We start from the raw sequence: 17,365 nt of genomic DNA on the forward strand, positions 1-17,365 counted from the left end.
CTGACCGGACCGAAAATATAACCTCCTCCAACTTCGTTGGCGGAGGTAATAATAATAATATATAATAGTTATAATAATAATAATAATAATAATAATAATAATAATAATAATAATAATAATAATAATAATAATAATAATAATAAAAAGAAGAAGAAAAAAAAAGAAGAAATAGAAGAAAAAAAGAAGAGAAGAAGATGAAGAAAAAGAAGAAGAAGAACAAGAAGAAGAAAAAGAAGAAGCGTAAATCAGGCGAATAATTAGAAGTTTGAGCATAATTAAGTTGACATGAGTTGAGTGGAGAGAGAGAGAGAGAGAGAGAGAGAGAGAGAGAGAGAGAGAGAGAGAGAGAGAGAGACTCCTGCGTTCCTCTTGCCCCCCACCGTGTGTGTTGCCCCCTGTGTCCCACCTGCTCCCCATGTGTGTGTTGGTGGGTGTGAGGTGGCAGTCTTTTCTTCCTTCCTCCTCCTCCAGCCTTATGGTCTGACTTTCACGGAGACATAATTGATATCCTGGTCATATAAAGTCACCGTCCTCCTCCTGCAAACTGTATCCCTACATGAGTCAGTGTCAAACTACAACGTGGTTGCAATGTGTGTGTGTGTGTGTGTGTGTGTGTGTGTGTGTGTGTGTGTGATGCAGGCGAGACAAGGGTCATGCGTGTCGAACGTGTCACATAAATCTTTAATCTGGAATTCATTAGTGCAATGGAATCCTCCAGTGTTAATGGGCATCACATGAATCTGTTATTGAAAAATAGATGTTCATATACCTTTATGACGCAAATGTAATCACTTTGTATTAATCAGTACAGTACGTGAATAACAAAAGAAACACTGGCTGGTTGCCGCCCATGAGGAAAGCCTCCCCTATACACGACGTGACATAACCGCCCCGAGGTAAGGAGTGGCGAGCGTCAGTCTTGCTTTGTGCTGGGCGCGGCAAGAACGTCAACCTTTCCTTCACGACCACTGACGTTACCACCTCTGCTTACTTTGCACTGACCATGGTGGCAGCAGCAGAAGCAGCCTTGGCTTTGCACTTAAGATTGGGCTTCCTCCTCCTTGCGGTCAGCACTTTAGCCGCCAGCAAGGGGCAGCTGAAGGTGCTGAGCGAGGTGCTGTCTGGCCCCGTCCGCGGGAGGCCGCTGGCGCTGCACCTGGACGCCTCCCTTTCGGCAGACGAACGACGGGCGGTCGTGGGCGTGGAGGCGGTGCGCCGCACGCCGCACCTCACCCTTACCCATGACTTTAACTGCAGCCGGCGGCCGGCGGCGCCCACTGGGGACTTCTTCACCTCCTCCACGGTACTGCACGTGGTGCTGTGGCTCACGCCACGGCCCGAGCTGCTGCAGGAGCTGTGGCTAAACTGGAAGCCTCACAACTTGCTGCTCTTCAGCCTGGGTCCGTCTCCCGGCACCGACCTGCTGCGGCACGAGGCGCTCAGCGGCGTGGAGAATGTGGCGCTCATCGGGCACCTCACGGCCCAGGCGGACCCACGCCCCGACGCCCTCGGGGTGTACACTGTACTGCCCTTCTCTCCCGGCGGCGTGCGGCTCCTCGGCCCGTGGCGGCGCGAGGCCTTCGCTAGCTGGGAGGCGCTCTTCCCGGACCGGTTCCCGTCCTTCGAGGGATACACTTTTCACATTGCTTCTTGGATGAAAGACACACCATTTTTATACCAAAATGAACTGAATCCTCAAAATGGAGAAGGAGTGTTTGCAGAGTTACTGAAAGTCCTGTCGGTGAAACTGAACTTTACCTATACAGCAACGACTGTTTCCACGGACTGCAATTGGGGCGCCCTGTCTAACGGCTCTTGGAACGGTCTTATGGGAATGGTGGAAAGGGGAGAGAAAAATTTTACAATAAACCAACTTTTCCTCACCTACGAACGTGGCAGAGACTTTGACTTTTCCTCCTCCCTGCAAGTGATCGGGTTCGGTGCTTCCCTACGTCGTCCGGCACCACTGCCATTCTGGACGAGCCTGTGGCGGCCGCTGCAGCCAGCCGTGTGGGCCGCTGTGTTAGCATGCCTCGTGACCGTCATACTGCTCGCCAAAATAAAGGTAGGGACCTTCAGGTGATGTCAACTAACCTCGGGTATTGGAAATGCTTTTCCAAATTTTATTTCTAGTCATCTTTGCAGGAGGGTGAGCATGGCTGCCGTGGGCACGGGGAAACAACGTGCGGGGTGGCAGAGTTGTGGCTGGAGTTGTACCGCGCCTTGGTGTGCCAGAGTGCCCCCACCCTGCCGAGGGCACTGTGGCAGCGGGTGTTCTTGGCCGTGTGGTTGTTCTGTTGCTTGGTCATCACCGCCGTTTACACCGGCAGCCTGGTGGCCACCTTTACCAATCCTGCCTTCCATCGGCGCCTCGGCTCACTGGACCAGTTCGTCGACAGCAGTTTCAGGTGACTCTTCCGCATTGGTGTACACAGTGGTGCATGGTTCTCAAGCAGAGTCTATCCTTCATAGTTCACCGACGTTGTTTAAAGGCCACTTTCAACTTTCAACGAAAAAATATTTTCAACCAATGTTGCTCTCTCTCATCTCATCTCAGCTCATCTCCAAGATTAAACCTCCTGCACCCCTAGACTGGCTGTTCCCGACTCGAACAACGTGATTTCGGTGACACTGAAGACGAGCAAACATCCGCTGTACGTCAGCCTCAGGCAGAAGATGGACCTTATGCCCTCATGTCCGGAGCGGTGCCTGGAAGCGGCCGTGGGCGGTTCTCACGCCTTCGTGGACAGCATCCCAACCAGTATAATTCTGATGGGGAGAGCGCTGGGGGTAAGTGGAGACTGGCTCAGTGCTTGTAATTTTGAGAATTCATTATCTTAAATATTATGTTCAACAACATTAACAACGATGAAGGGACATTATATGGATTAAAGCAAATGGAAACAATTTTGACGAAACTAACTGGCGAGTCACACGTCCTTGTATAACATAGTATTTTATCTGAGCCTCTGAATCTCAACAGTCGAAATTTCCTTCATGCAGCAAAAAAACACACCTGCAATTCGTCGTTCATCTCTTCACTGCGTGACTCATCGCTGAGAAACCACACAAAAAGAGTGTGTATGAATGTGTGTGTGTGTGTGTGTGTGTGTGTGTGTGTGTGTGTGTGTGTGTGTGTGTGTGTGTGTGTGTAAAAAGAGAGAGAGAGAGAGAGAGAGAGAGAGAGAGAGAGAGAGAGAGAGAGAGAAAAATAAAAGAGAGAGAGAGAGAGGGGGGAGCGGACCTTCGGAGCAAAGGGTTCGTTTGCGCCGCGGTGCCGTTGAGTGGTGGTCCGCGGCCCGTCAATGCCTTGCGCTCAGGCAAAAAAACGAGACACGTGTGATATACCTCGGGGAAAGTAACACGAGACGAGGCGGGTGTCGATCCTTGCGTAACTGTATGTGCCCAGGGCGGCCTTGTACACACACACACACACACACACGCACACAGACGCACACACGGCTGTATATATTACGTGTTAGGTACCCTGGTTCGTGTTGTGTGGGGACTTCAACGAACTATACATTGCCGACGTTACGAGCCACCTGTGCCTCACGCAAATTGTTAATTTTCCCACGCGCGAAAGAAACACGCTGGACTTTATTCAAACTGACTTGACGGACTGGTACTCCCCCCCTCAGCCCCTCCCCCCCTTGGGCCGAAGCAATCACACCTCGGTCCTATGGACGCCCTCTCCTACCATCTCATAGAGGTGCGAAATGGTCAAGAGGACCACCCGCCCGACACCTGACTCTAAGATCAGGCAGCTTGGGCAGTGGTTGGTGGGTTATCCTTGGGTCGAGGTCCTAACCTTCATGACGTCACGGAGAAGTGGAACAACTACCTCGCCACCATCACTCAGGCCTATCACCAATTCTTCCCCACCAAGACCAAGGCCTACGAGAGGCCACACACCCACACACCCACCAAGCCGATCTGCCTTGGATGACCTCAAGGATTAAGGCCTTAATGCAGCAAAGGAACCGCGCCTTCCACACGGACCGAGCAAGATACAGGGCCCTTCGCAACACAGTCATCAGGGAAATCGCAGTGGCGAAGGAGTACTACCCCCAAGAACTACAGCACCTGGAGGGCGCCAACACCAGCAAGTTGTTCTCCAAGATACGCAATTTGTGTGGCCTGGGTAACCCATCGTCGGCTTTCCCTGTTCTCCCCTCCTCCTTCACCCCCCTTGAGATAGCTGAACTGATTAACTCTCACTTCTCATCCATCTGTCAAAGCCTTCCTCCCCTAGACCTTGCCTCCCTCCCCGCCTACCTACCTTCCTCGTCAAATCCTCCCGCCGTGGAAGAGTTTCAAGTTGCCGAAAAGCTCAGATCCCTCAAACTCAAAAGGTCTACCACACCTCTAGATTTGCCAATAAAACTTTATCAGGAGTTTTCCTATGAACTTGCTACCCCCCTTGCCTCCATCATAAATGCCCCACAGATTGGAAAACCTCATTCGTCATTCCCATCTCCAAAGTCACCAACCCCACCTCACTTAATGAATTAAGACCCATTGCTATCACTCCAATCCCGAGCCTGCTTTATGAAGACTTTGTATTTAGCTGGGCATATGATACTATTCATTACAAAATTGATCAGAGGCAGTTCGGCAACGTTAGAGCCTCCTCCACAACTCATTGCCTCATTAGTTTCCTTGATTTCATTCTTAAAAGCCTGGACACCAGAAAAAAAACTTCCTCTGCCCTCGCCTTTATTGACTTTCGGAAAGCCTTCGACCTGGTTGACCACACCACTGTCATCACCAAGGCCATAAACATCGGCCTTCCCTCCCACCTGACATCCTGGCTGGCTGATTTCCTGACGCGCCTGCACCAAGCCGTGCGTCATCAGGGCTGCACCTCCACCCTCCAGCCCCTCTCTGCTGGGGTGCCACAAGGGACGCGCATGGGGCCTCTTTGTTTCCTTATTTTGATTAAAAATGCACTGTTAGACGCCCCTCATCGCTGGAAGTACGTGGATGATTCTACAGTGGGCATCTCCATCAACAACACAGCCCCTGACTACACGCCCCTACAACACATTCTGGACCGTCTGCAGAGCTGGACACAAGACAACCACGTCACCATCAACACCAACAAGACGGGTGATGATGCATTTCCACACCTCCACCACTGCCATCCCACCGAGAGCCCTGAAGATTGGCCCTCACCAGCTGCAGGTGGTTGAATCCACCAAACTATTTGCAGTAACTCTGGACTGCAAGCTGAGCTAGGGCAAGCACCTCACCACCATCATCATAGTGGCTTCCTATAAACTTTTCATGGTGAGGCGGAAAGCACTTGGAGCCCCCAAAAGGACGCTCAAGGACCTGTACACCACCTTCATCCTCCCCAAACTCCTCTACGTCTATCCTGCTTGGGCATCCTCCATCAACAAGACCCAGCAACGCCAACTGGAGAGAATGCAGAAGCGGGCTTGCAGACAGATTCTGGACAGTTCCTACACCAATTACGAGAACGCACTCACCCAGCTAAATCTGCCCACCCTTCAGGACCGATACCACATAAGCCTAAGCAAGTTCGGCAAGTCCCTCCTCCACAACCCCCGCCATAGAGACCTACTCCCACCCGCCCTCCCTCCCCCCACAAGACCCACAAGACACCACAATATTCTAGTCCCGGTCAGAGCTCGGACGGACAGGTACCGACTTAGCGCGATACCGACACTTGCGAGGGCCATTAACACCTCCATGACCACATGACCTCTCCACTCCAACACACACACACACACACACACACACATACCACCCTTCACCACTTCACCCATTACTCATCACACGAAACTCATTGTATTGTATTTTGTGTATTTTCGGCCTTATGGGTGCCAACAAGTGAATAAGCCATTTATTCTTATTCTTATTATTATTACACACACACACACACACACACACACATACCCTAAACGATGAAGCGACCTTACCTCCATCATATCTGGAGTGCCTAACAGTGCCTATTAATATCTTACACTAACCGATGTTCATAATTATATTAGCGTGACGTCGTCCATCAACCTTTCGTGTACATGCGGGAAACATATACAACTCATTAACCAACATTTTTCCAGCTATCAGTACACTAATGGACTACTTTATCTATTTCCACCAAGCCATTAATTTCACTCCTTGTTAAAATAAATAAAACACCTCGAGTAGACGCAGAATATCAAAAGACTGAGATTTCGTAATTTCGGTTCACTTCGGTTAATAAGGTTTTGTAATATATACCGATCACACTTTTCCGCACTCTCAATGTATGTATCTATCTATGTATATGCATTTATTTATACAGTTTTTTTTATCGGCATCTATTTGTATATAATCGGTATTACCAATGTGTCTCTTTTCAATGAAGCGAACCAAAGAACCTCGTTGGAATAACTTGTCAACAGGAGTCGCGTGACCATTTTCTTTCAACACGTCTCGACGATTCGTCACCACACACCATAACCATTTAATATGATTACGTCACTCACACCCACCCTCCGTTAATGTCCACCATGCCCGGCTTCAGTCAACACCACACCAATCATCAACACTCACCTGCTTTCAACTCCAACCACCACCGTCATGAAACCATTACTAAAAGCCAATACCTCTCACCACCAGCCGTCGCCCTCACGAAGTCATTGGTAGCAATCCAAACTCTTTTCTTCCAGTCATCGCCAGAATATAATAAGTAAAAACGGTCAAAATATTTCCCACCAGCCATTATAACGAGTCATTAGTACCAATCACAACCTCTAACTGCAAATCGTCGTGCTCATGACGTACTCACCAGTGATGGTGGAGTGATGCCTTGATGTTGTTAATGGAGTGATGATGATGATGGTGTTCTTAGCTGTAGTGTTGTGGTGCTATTAATGATATATTGTGATAGCGGTGTTAGTGGTGCTGTGGTATCATTTTAGGGGTAGGGGTGATATAATTTATTTTTTACGTTTCGGCCTATGGCGACGGTAGGCTTTCTTAATGGGGCCTGATGGTCGACCCCAGCCCGTTATGGCGCAGCCAAATGTTTATATAGCTCGTGTCAAACATTCACGATCTTGACTCCAGACGTTAGAAAATGTCGCGCTGCCAGACGTACGCTACGACCATCGTAAATAGATCCCTTTAAATGCCGACTATTACTGACGTCGAGACGACGTTGTTGAGATGGACATTCTCCGGTCGTGGTTTACTGCCGACGGGTGACAGATGTCGGGGAGGGAGCCGATTGTTTTGAAATTTCCAAAACTGTCGGCGTGTGACCTGACGCCGGGAGGCGCTGGAAGTCAAAATCATGAATGTCTAACACTAACCTTATAGTGGCGCCATCTTGTTTGGCTCATGCTGCCCCCCGAAGCTCATCTCTGAGCCTCTCTTTTAAAGAGAGAATCTAGAGTCCGGGTTGATGGGTGGTGTTCATGACGGCACGTGGCTAGTCTTGGGCCGCTGGTGTTGGTGATGTTAGTCTGTATGCACACGTACACAGGATGATACTGGAAGAAATTATTTATCATCTGCCTTCTTGCTCACAATTCATTATTACATCTAACTGGAACTTTGAGCCGTCTCTCCACTCACTACACTCACTCTACTCAGTCTAAAAACTACTTTTTGCCTCCATCGCCATCATGGAGCTGACTTTATCACATTTTTCATTAGGTCTGAACACTTTTCAAAACAAAATGAATTGTCAATATCTCCGCTGTTGATCTCTTGCTAAACGGAGCACTTAAAACACATAATTCGGCAGACAAAGCTTTACTCCTGCACACAAAAATGCGAATTAAATTGCTTTAATTATTCCTTGTACGAAGTTGCTTATAGCATGATGTTGAATTGTTTCTGATGCCACGGTGGTGACGATATGTTCCTTTTTGGTCCATTATTGATGATGTGGTGATGGCATTGTCACTGGAGTTGCTGGTGTTGCAGGGCCGCGGATGGTACATGGTGGGCCAGCCCCTCCTGGCCAGCCCCGTCGCGTGGTTCTTCCCGAAGAGGACGCCGTGGAAACGCAAGTTTGACGAAAACATCCAACATCTCCAAGACGCCGGATTCCTACAGTACTGGGAGGAGGTGGGTGTCTGCGCACGCACACACGCACGCAACACACACACACACACACACACACACACACACACACACACACACACACACACACACACACACACACACACACACACACACACACACACATATGCAACGCCTAGTAATGATATATACTTTTGCACAATAAACAATGCGAAAATAGACATGAAACAAATTCAATAAGAGATTGTTTCTCCAATTTACACTGAACATCTCATTAGAGAGTGACCTCTCTAATGTTCTTGGAATAAATTGCTGCATTGCAGGTAAAAACTGCAGAGTTAACTTCGGGCTACAATGAAAGCGGAGCCACTGAGCGGCCGGGCCCTGCGAGGGACGGCGCCGCCACGCCCCTCACTCTCCAGCACCTGCAGGGCGTCTTCTACATCCTGAGCCTAGCCTGGTTGGCCGGCGGGGCAGTTCTGCTGCTGGAGGTTATCATACACCGACAATGTAGCGGATAACAACTCCGCTGATCGCTATTCAAAGGCATTTTGAATACACACACACACAACACACACACACACACACACACACACACACACACACACGTTCACTCACTCACTCACTCACTCACTCACTGACTCACTCACTCATTGACTCACACAAACACACACACACACACACACACACACACACACACACACACACACACCCCCCCACACCCACCCACACCCACACCCACACACACACGCACACCCACTCACACCCACACACCCACACCCACACCCACACACAATGGGTAAGTAATCAGAGTGTCCTGAAGGATCCGGATCCAAGGCCCCCCCATCTCTATGAGCTGGCAATTTTCAGTCATCGCCGAGTGACCTAAAACTACCCACATGCTGGCCCCCCCCCCCCTTTTTTTTTTTTACAACAAAGGAGACAGCTCAAGGGCACACAAAAAAAGAAAACAATAATAAAAAAGACCGCTACTCGCTGCTCCCAAAAAAGAATCAACAGAGGTGGCCGAAAGAAAGGTCAATTTCGGGAGGAGAGGTGTCCTGATACCCTCCTTTTGAAAGAGTTCAAGTCGTAGGCAGGAGGAAATACAGATGAAGGAAGATTGTTCCAGAGTTTACCAGCGTGAGGGATGAAAGAGTGAAGATGGTGGTTAACTCTTGCATAAGGGGTTTGGACAGTATAGGGATGAGCATGAGTAGAAAGTCGTGTGCAACGGGGCCGCGGGAGGGGGGGAGGCATGCAGTTAGCAAGTTCAAAAGAGCAGTCAGCGTGGAAATATCGATAGAAGATAGAAAGAGAGGCAACATAGCGGCGGAATTTAAGAGGTAGAAGACTATCAGTAGGAGGAGGAGAGCTGATGAGACGAAGAGCCTTAGCCTCCACTCTGTCCAGAAGAGCTGTGTGAGTGGAACCTCCCCACACGTGAGATGCATACTCCATACGAGGGCGGACAAGGCCCCTGTATATGGATATCAACTGCGCGGGGGAGAAGAACTGGCGGAGACGATACAGAACGCCCAACCTCGAGGAAGCTGATTTAGCGAGAGAGGAGATATGAAGTTTCCAGTTGAGATTTTGAGTCAAGGATAGACCGAGGATGTTTAGTGTTGAAGACGGTGACAGCTGAGTGTTGTCGAAGAATAGGGGATAGGTATTTGGAAGATTGTGTCGAGTTGATAGGTGGAGAAATTGAATTTTTGAGGCATTGAAGGACACAAGGTTCCTTCTGCCCCAGTCGGAAATGATAGCAAGGTCTGAGGTTAAGCGTTCTGCAGCCTCCAGTCTGGAGTCGTGTACTTCCTGTTGTCATGGTCTTCTATTGAAAGAAGTTGAATAATGCAGAGTGGAGTCGTCGGCGTATGAGTGGACAGGACAGTTTGTTATGGAAAGAAGATCATTGATGAATAACAGGGAGAGAGTGGGTGATAGGACAGAGCCCTGTGGAACGCCTCTGTTGACAGGTTTAGGGGAAGAGCAGTGACCGTCTACCACCGCAGAGATAGAACGGCCGGAAAGGAAACTGGAGAGAAAGGAACAGAGAGAGGGATAGAATCCGAAAGAGGGAAGTTTAGAAAGCAAAGACTGGTGCCAGACTCTATCGAAGGCTTTCGATATGTCTAGCGCAACAGAGAAAGTTTCACCGAAACGGCTAAGAGAGGATGACCAAGAGTCAGTTAAGAGAGCAAGAAGATCGCCAGTAGAACGCCCCTTCGGAATCCATACTGGCGATCAGATAGAAGGTTAGAAGTGGAAAGGTGCTTTTGAATATTCCGGTTAAGGATTGATCAAAAGCTTTAGATAGACAGGAAAGTAAAGCTATAGGGCGGTAGTTTGAAGGATTGGAACGGTCACCCTTCTTAGGCACAGGCTGTACATAGGCATACTTCCAGCAGGAAGGAAAGATAGATGTTGATAGGCAGAGACGAAAGAGTTTGACCAGGCAGGGTGTCAGCACAGAAGCACAGCTTTTAAGGACAATAGGAGGCACTCCATAAGGTCCTGATGACCACATTTTAACCTTGACTGCAGCAAAACTCTCTAAAGGGGATCAATTGGAGCTGCGAGGAAGAGCAAGAGTCAAGCAAGGATGGCACCACTATATAACACTTGCCTGTGCCACTAAAGGGGTGGGGCCTACCAAGAGGTCCGATTATGAAAGCTTACCGGTGCTATTGGCTCAACGTAAAAAAAAAAAAACACGGACAAACAAACAAAATGACCCCTTTTTTGTCAATCTATAGTATAATTAGCTGTCTGCTATGTTTGAAGAGTCCCTGAACTTAACCTAACCCAACAGTGACCCAAACAGTCTCTTTATTTGAGAAATCAGTAACTTCGTGTATGTTCTTTCAGTAGCTTTCTATCTAATAAAGTAAGCTATTTCTTCGTTGTTTTTTTATACTTTGCTGTTATGTTTTAAGATACCCTAAACCTTACGTAACTATAACCCAAACATTCTTCATATTTGTGTACACAGTAAAATCATATACGGTTTATCATTATTATTGTTACGCCATCCCCCCAATCTACCAACACCGGGCAGGCAGGCGGCGTGCTTGGCACGGGTTAGTGAAACCCAGAACAGCTCGAGACCCGCTTCTTAAGGAAAGCCACACACGCGGTCCGTAGACTAAGGAGGGAGCCCAGAGGCTGGGGCACAAAAAAAACACGGTAAAGACTGGTACTGGTTTAATGGGAACGGGACGGGGAAAAAAATATTTATGGAAGTAGGCAGAGAAATGGGGAGTGAAGAAGTGTGGATGCGTGGCAGGAGTAGAAGGCGAACGAGGAGTGATACAAATGAAAAGGGAGAATGAAGCAGGTGGGCCGCAGTGCAATGGCTAAGAAGAATCTGGAGAGGGAGAGAGATGGAGAAGGGAGGAGAGAGTGAGGGAGCGTAGCAGAGGGAATGAAAGCCAAGACGCTCCCCATACGCCGACCGGTGACCCACAGGCAAAGACCAGTACGCGTCCTGTCGCAATGAGGCCGGCTACCTCCCTTAACGACCTGCAGCTGACGTGTTGCAGTATATAATATTATCACCCAGCTATATTACACATATCTTATTCTTATTTCTGTAAATTATTTGTGAAAAAAATAGTTACTTATAAAGGTAATGAAAGTATTCTGTGCTTCACTGCAGCAAAAAGACGGATATTTGTGACCCCCCCCCCTATGTGCAGCAGACATGCAAAAAATGCTACAAGCAATCTTGGTTTAACCTGTTGTTAGTATGTTATATTCGTTCTAAAGCATTTCCATCACCCTGAGCAGAGCAGATGATATTAACAATTCTTTTTAAATGGATAAAAGCCATTAGCTCCAAAGACTCTCATTGTCACTGCTGTGCACATCATGTCCTGCAGTACTTTATTTTGGTTAGGCAGAGGTTGTAATGTATATATTATAATGTGCATGTGAAAGTGTGACTGTGTGTGTCACAACACCATGGCAGTGGAGCGCCACAAGATGTTTAACAACACGTAGGTGCTAGGTTGCGCTTATGGTGTGCTTACGGCGTGCTTAGTCGCCGTGGGAACTGTGCTGAGCTGACGGTAGAATCAGCAAATGACAAATCATCCCAAGTCATCACAGGAAACCACACCCTTCCGGACGATCCAACAAACAAATAAAACGAGCGAGCAACGCAGAGAAGGAGGAGAGAAGCAGGCAGGTGGTAGTAGTAGTAGTAGTAGTAGTAGTAGTAGTAGTAGAAATATAAAGATGAACAGAGGAAAGTTACAATGATGAAATTCAGGAGGAGGAGGAGGAAGAATAATGAAAGAAACAACAAGACCAAGGAAGGAATGTGAGGAAGGTGTGGCAAAGTTTACTCTCGACATTAAGAGTTATTTAAACACCATGTAGTGAGTTATTATATTCCTGAACATGACTACGCCCATTCCGACACATTAGCTGCACTTACTTTGACTGATTTAAAGGAAGTGTTTCTGTCCGCTACCCTCAGTAATCCTTCATGATTCACTAGGTCACTCCGCCCACCTGAAAAATAGATGCCTTTCACCGCAACGCAACCGGATGAAGCAGACATTTTTGTTCCTTCATTAGAGTAGATTTTTATTAATTATTGTACAGCATATAGTGTGTAGTTATATTGTTCATCCTATGTAGCATTAGACTGGCAGATATGTTGCTGCGATACACACAAAAAAAATCAATAAAATGAGAAATTAGAGAAAACGAGAGGCCAAAAAAAAAAAAAAGGAATCCATCAAAAAGAAAGCATAAAATTAAAGTCCAAACGTAAAGAAATCAACAAGAAAATTAGGAAAGTCGACGACCTGTTTCCTGGATAAAAGAAAACAAATAAAATAAGGCATAAAAAATAAAATAAATGATTTTGCTGTTTCTGTTTTCTCAGTTGTTGTTTTTTTGTCACTGGCATTATGTCGTTGTTGTTGTTGTTGCTGTTGTTGATACGATAAGGGCGTGGGTGGGATAGAGGAAGGAGAAGACGGAGAACATGAACAAGGAAGCAGAATATAAATAATAATAATGATAAGAAGAATAAGAATAATATGAAATAAAAGATTAAGAAATAGAAGAGAAAAAGCAAATGAAAAAGAAGAAAAATAAGAAGAAAAATAATAAGAAGAAGCGTAAATCAGGCGAATAATTAGAAGTTTCAGCATAATTAAGTTGACATGAGTTGAGTGGAGAGAGAGAGAGAGAGAGAGAGAGAGAGAGAGAATGGGGGATGAAAAAAGTTGAGCAGAGTTGCGTTACTATCGTCGTGTAATTCATTTTCTCACTCATCCTGAACAAGATCTCTCTCTCTCTCTCTCTCTCTCTCTCTCTCTCTCTCTCTCTCTCTCTCTCTCTCTCTCTCTCTAATTTTCCCTATTTCTTTCCCTGTTTTCACATTGTCTCTATCACTCGGTCTGTCTTTTCTATTGTGATTATCCACCGTCCTCCTCCTCCTCCTCTTCCTCCTCCTCTTCCTCCTTCTCCTCCTCTTTCTGTTTTCCTATCCATTCGTCTTTTTCCTCTTCCTCCTACTTCCACTCATCCTCCTCATCTTTTGTCGTTCACTTTCCAATTCCTTTCTTATTCCTCCTCCTCCTCCTCTTCCTTTTCCTTCCCCTTCTTCTCCTCCTCCTCGTCCTTGCGCCTCTCAGGAAAAAGATCATGAATTAGTGTCGGGGAAACATTCATTACAGTGTCATCCCTTTTTTTCGTCTCTCATCGTAAAACTCGTTCTAAAGGATTGACTTACGCTCTCGGATGGCGTCATTTAGTTTTTTGCTTCCCTGGAACGCTGTAGCAAGTGATTAATTACGAATTTATTCAGGGAAAATCGAGAAGAAACAGTACAATTTTAGGTATTTATTTTCTCTCAGTGACTCTGCTGCTCGACATCACGGGTTCAACATGAAACAGCTGCATTTTCTACCGGTTAACTGAGCTTTATGTTAAATATAGGAATACGATTTTTAAGTAGGTTCATGCGCCGCTGCAAAAGTGTATTAGTATATATCCGAGAGAGGCTCAAGTTACATAGTTAAGGAACAAGGCCGTAAAAGTGGAACATTGTAAAAAAAGAAAGGAAAAGGGGTAAAATTCTCCGCCCATCACCTGTAATAAGAATCGCTCTCCCCCTTGCTTAAAACTCCACCTTAACGAACACACAGGAAGACTAACTTTATAATGAAACTATTCTTTCCAAAATTACTCTTAAAACTTTCAAAATCTCATAAGTATGCAAATAGGCGGCGGCGGGAGCAGGGCGAGGCGTGTAGGGCGGAGGGCAGCGGGGCGGGGAAGTGATAGCCAAGTCGGGTGTCACGCGAGGCTAACTTGGGAGCGATATTAGTTTGTGGTGGGTGTGGGGTGGCTGTCTTTCCTTCCTTCCTTCCTTCCTTCCTTCCTTCCTCCTCCTCCTCCTCCTCCTCCTCCTCCAGCCTTATGGTCTGACCTCCACGGAGACATAACTGAGATCCTGGTCATATAAAGTCACCGTCCTCCTCGTCCTCCTCCTGCAAACTATTCCTACAAGAGTCAGTGTCAAAGTACAACGCGGTTGCAATGTGTGTGTGTGTGTGTGTGTGTGTGTGTTGCAGGCAAGACAAGGGTCATACGTGTCGAAGTGTTAATGGGCAACACATGAATCTGTTATTGAAGAATAGAAGCTCATATACCTTTACGACGCACACGTAATCACCTAGTATTAATCAGTACAGCACGTGAATAACAAAAGAAACACTGGCTGGTTGCCGCCCATGAGGAAAGCCTCTCTTATACACGACGTGACATAACCGCCCCGAGGTAAGGAGTGGCGAGCGTCAGTCTTGCTTTGTGCTGGGCGCGGCAAGAACGTCAACCTTTCCTTCACGACCACTGACGTTACCACCTCTGCCTACTTTGCACTGACCATGGTGGCAGCAGCAGAAGCAACCTTGGCTTTGCACTTAAGATTGGGCTTCCTCCTCCTTGCGGTCAACACTTTAGCCGCCAGCAAGGGGCAGCTGAAGGTGCTGAGCGAGGTGCTGTCTGGCCCCGTCCGCGGGAGGCCGCTGGCGCTGCACCTGGACGCCTCCCTTTCGGCAGACGAACGGCGGGCGGTCGTGGGCGTGGAGGCGGTGCGCCGCACGCCGCACCTCACCCTTACCCATGACTTTAACTACAGCCGGCGGCTGGCGGCGCCCCCTGGGGACTTCTTCATTTCCTCCAAGGTACTGCACGTGGTGCTGTGGCTCACGCCACGGCCCGAGCTGCTGCAGGAGCTGTGGCTAAACTGGAAGCCTCACAACTTGCTGCTCTTCAGCCTGGGTCTGTCTCCCGGCACCGACCTTCTGCGGCACGAGGCGTTCAGCGGCGTGGAGAATGTGGCGCTCATCGGGCACCTCATGGCCCAGGAGGACCTACGCCCCGACGCCCTCGGGGTGTACACTGTGCTGCCCTTCTCTCCCGGCGGCGTGCGGCTCGTCGGCCCGTGGCGGCGCGAGGCCTTCGCCAGCTGGGAGGCGCTCTTCCCGGACCGGTTCCCATCCTTCGAGGGATACACTTTTCACATTGCTTCTTGGATGCAAGACGAACCATTTTTATACCAAAATGAACTGAATCCTCAAAATGGAGAAGGAGTGTTTGCAGAGTTACTGAAAGTCCTGTCGGTGAAACTGAACTTTACCTATACAGCAACGACTGTTTCCACGGACTGCAATTGGGGCGCCCTGTCCAACGGCTCTTGGAACGGTCTTATGGGAATGGTGGAAAGGGGAGAGAAAAATTTTACAATAAACCAACTTTTCCTCACCTACGAACGTGGCAGAGACTTTGACTTTTCCTCCTCCCTGCAAGTGTTCGGGTTCGGTGCTTTCCTACGTCGTCCGGCGCCGCTGCCACTCTGGACGAGCCTGTGGCGGCCGCTGCAGCCAGCCGTGTGGGCCGCTGTGTTAGCATGCCTCGTGACCGTCATACTGCTCGCCAAAATAAAGGTAGGGACCTTCAGGTGATGTCAACTAACCTCGGGTATTGGAAATGCTTTTCCAAATTTTATTTCTAGTCATCTTTGCAGGAGGGTGAGCATGGCTGCCGTGGGCACGGGGAAACAACGTGCGGGGTGGCAGAGTTGTGGCTGGAGTTGTACCGCGCCTTGGTGTGCCAGAGTGCCCCCACCCTGCCGAGGGCACTGTGGCAGCGGGTGTTCTTGGCCGTGTGGTTGTCCTGTTGCTTGGTCATCACCGCCGCTTACACCGGCGGCCTGGTGGCCACCTTTACCAATCCTGCCTTCCATCGGCGCCTCGGCTCACTGGACCAGCTCGTCGACAGCAGCTTCAGGTGACTCTTCCGCATTGGTGTACACAGTGGTGCATGTTCAACCAATGCTACTCTCCCTCTGTTATGCCCCCTAGCAGCTCATCTCCAAGACTAAACCTCCTGCACCCCTAGACTGGCTGTTTCCGACTCGAACAACGTGATTGGGGTGACACTGAAGACGAGCGAAGATCCGCTGTACGTCAGCCTCAGGCAGAAGATGGACCTTATGCCCTCATGTCCGGAGCGGTGCCTGGAAGCGGCCGTAGGCGGTTCCCACACCTTCGTGGACACCATCCCATACAGCAGAATTCTGATGAGGAGAGCGCTGGGGGTAAGTGGAGACTGGCTCAGTGCTTGTAATTTTGAGAATTCATTATCTTAAATATTATGTTCAACAACATTAAAAACGATGAAGGGACATTATATGGATAAAAGCAAATGGAAACAATTTTGACGAAACTAACTGGCGAGTCACACGTCCTTGTATAACTTAGTATTTTATCTGAACCTCTGGATCTCAACAGTCGAAATTTCCTTCATGCAGCAAAAAAAACACCTGCAATTCGTCGTTCAGCTCTTCACTGCGTGACTCATCGCTGAGAAACCACACAAAAATAGTGCGTGCGTATGAATGTGTGTGTGTGTGTGTGTGTGTGTGTGTGTGTGTGTGTGTATGTGTGTGTGTAGAGAGAGAGAGAGAGGTGGGGTGGGTGGGGGGGGGGCGATCTTCGGAGCGCAGGGTCCGCGGCCCGTCAATGCCTCGTGCTGTGGCAAAAAACGAGACACGTGCGATATTCCTCGGGAAAGTAGCACCAGAGAAGGCGGGTATCGATCCTTGCACAACTGTATGTGCCCAGGGTGGCCTTGTACACCCACACACCCACCCACACCCACCACACACACACACATACACACACACACACTGAACGATGAAGCGACCACACCTTCATCACAAAGGGAGTGCCTATTAATCTTTCAAACTAACCGACGTTCATATATCATCAACCTTTCGTGTACATGC

General features: G+C 48.3%; 2 protein-coding genes across 2 annotated transcripts; both read left to right on the forward strand.

Annotated features, from left to right (window-relative positions):
• The first annotated feature begins 618 nt into the window (after positions 1 to 618).
• LOC126991444 (glutamate receptor-like) lies at positions 619 to 16,766 on the forward strand. The gene is made up of 2 exons (XM_050850206.1): positions 619 to 896; positions 14,854 to 16,766. The coding sequence occupies exon 2, from the start codon at positions 14,961 to 14,963 to the stop codon at positions 16,038 to 16,040; it is 1,080 nt and encodes a 359-aa protein (XP_050706163.1). The 5' UTR covers positions 619 to 896; positions 14,854 to 14,960; the 3' UTR covers positions 16,041 to 16,766.
• LOC126991443 (uncharacterized) lies at positions 886 to 2,877 on the forward strand. Its single transcript, XM_050850205.1, has one exon. It carries the CDS (start codon positions 1,004 to 1,006, stop codon positions 2,081 to 2,083), a length of 1,080 nt encoding a protein of 359 aa, XP_050706162.1. The 5' UTR covers positions 886 to 1,003; the 3' UTR covers positions 2,084 to 2,877.
• Positions 16,767 to 17,365: the final 599 nt, after the last annotated feature.

This window comes from Eriocheir sinensis, unplaced genomic scaffold (genome assembly GCF_024679095.1).
Source record: "Eriocheir sinensis breed Jianghai 21 unplaced genomic scaffold, ASM2467909v1 Scaffold282, whole genome shotgun sequence".
Taxonomy (NCBI): domain Eukaryota; kingdom Metazoa; phylum Arthropoda; class Malacostraca; order Decapoda; family Varunidae; genus Eriocheir; species Eriocheir sinensis.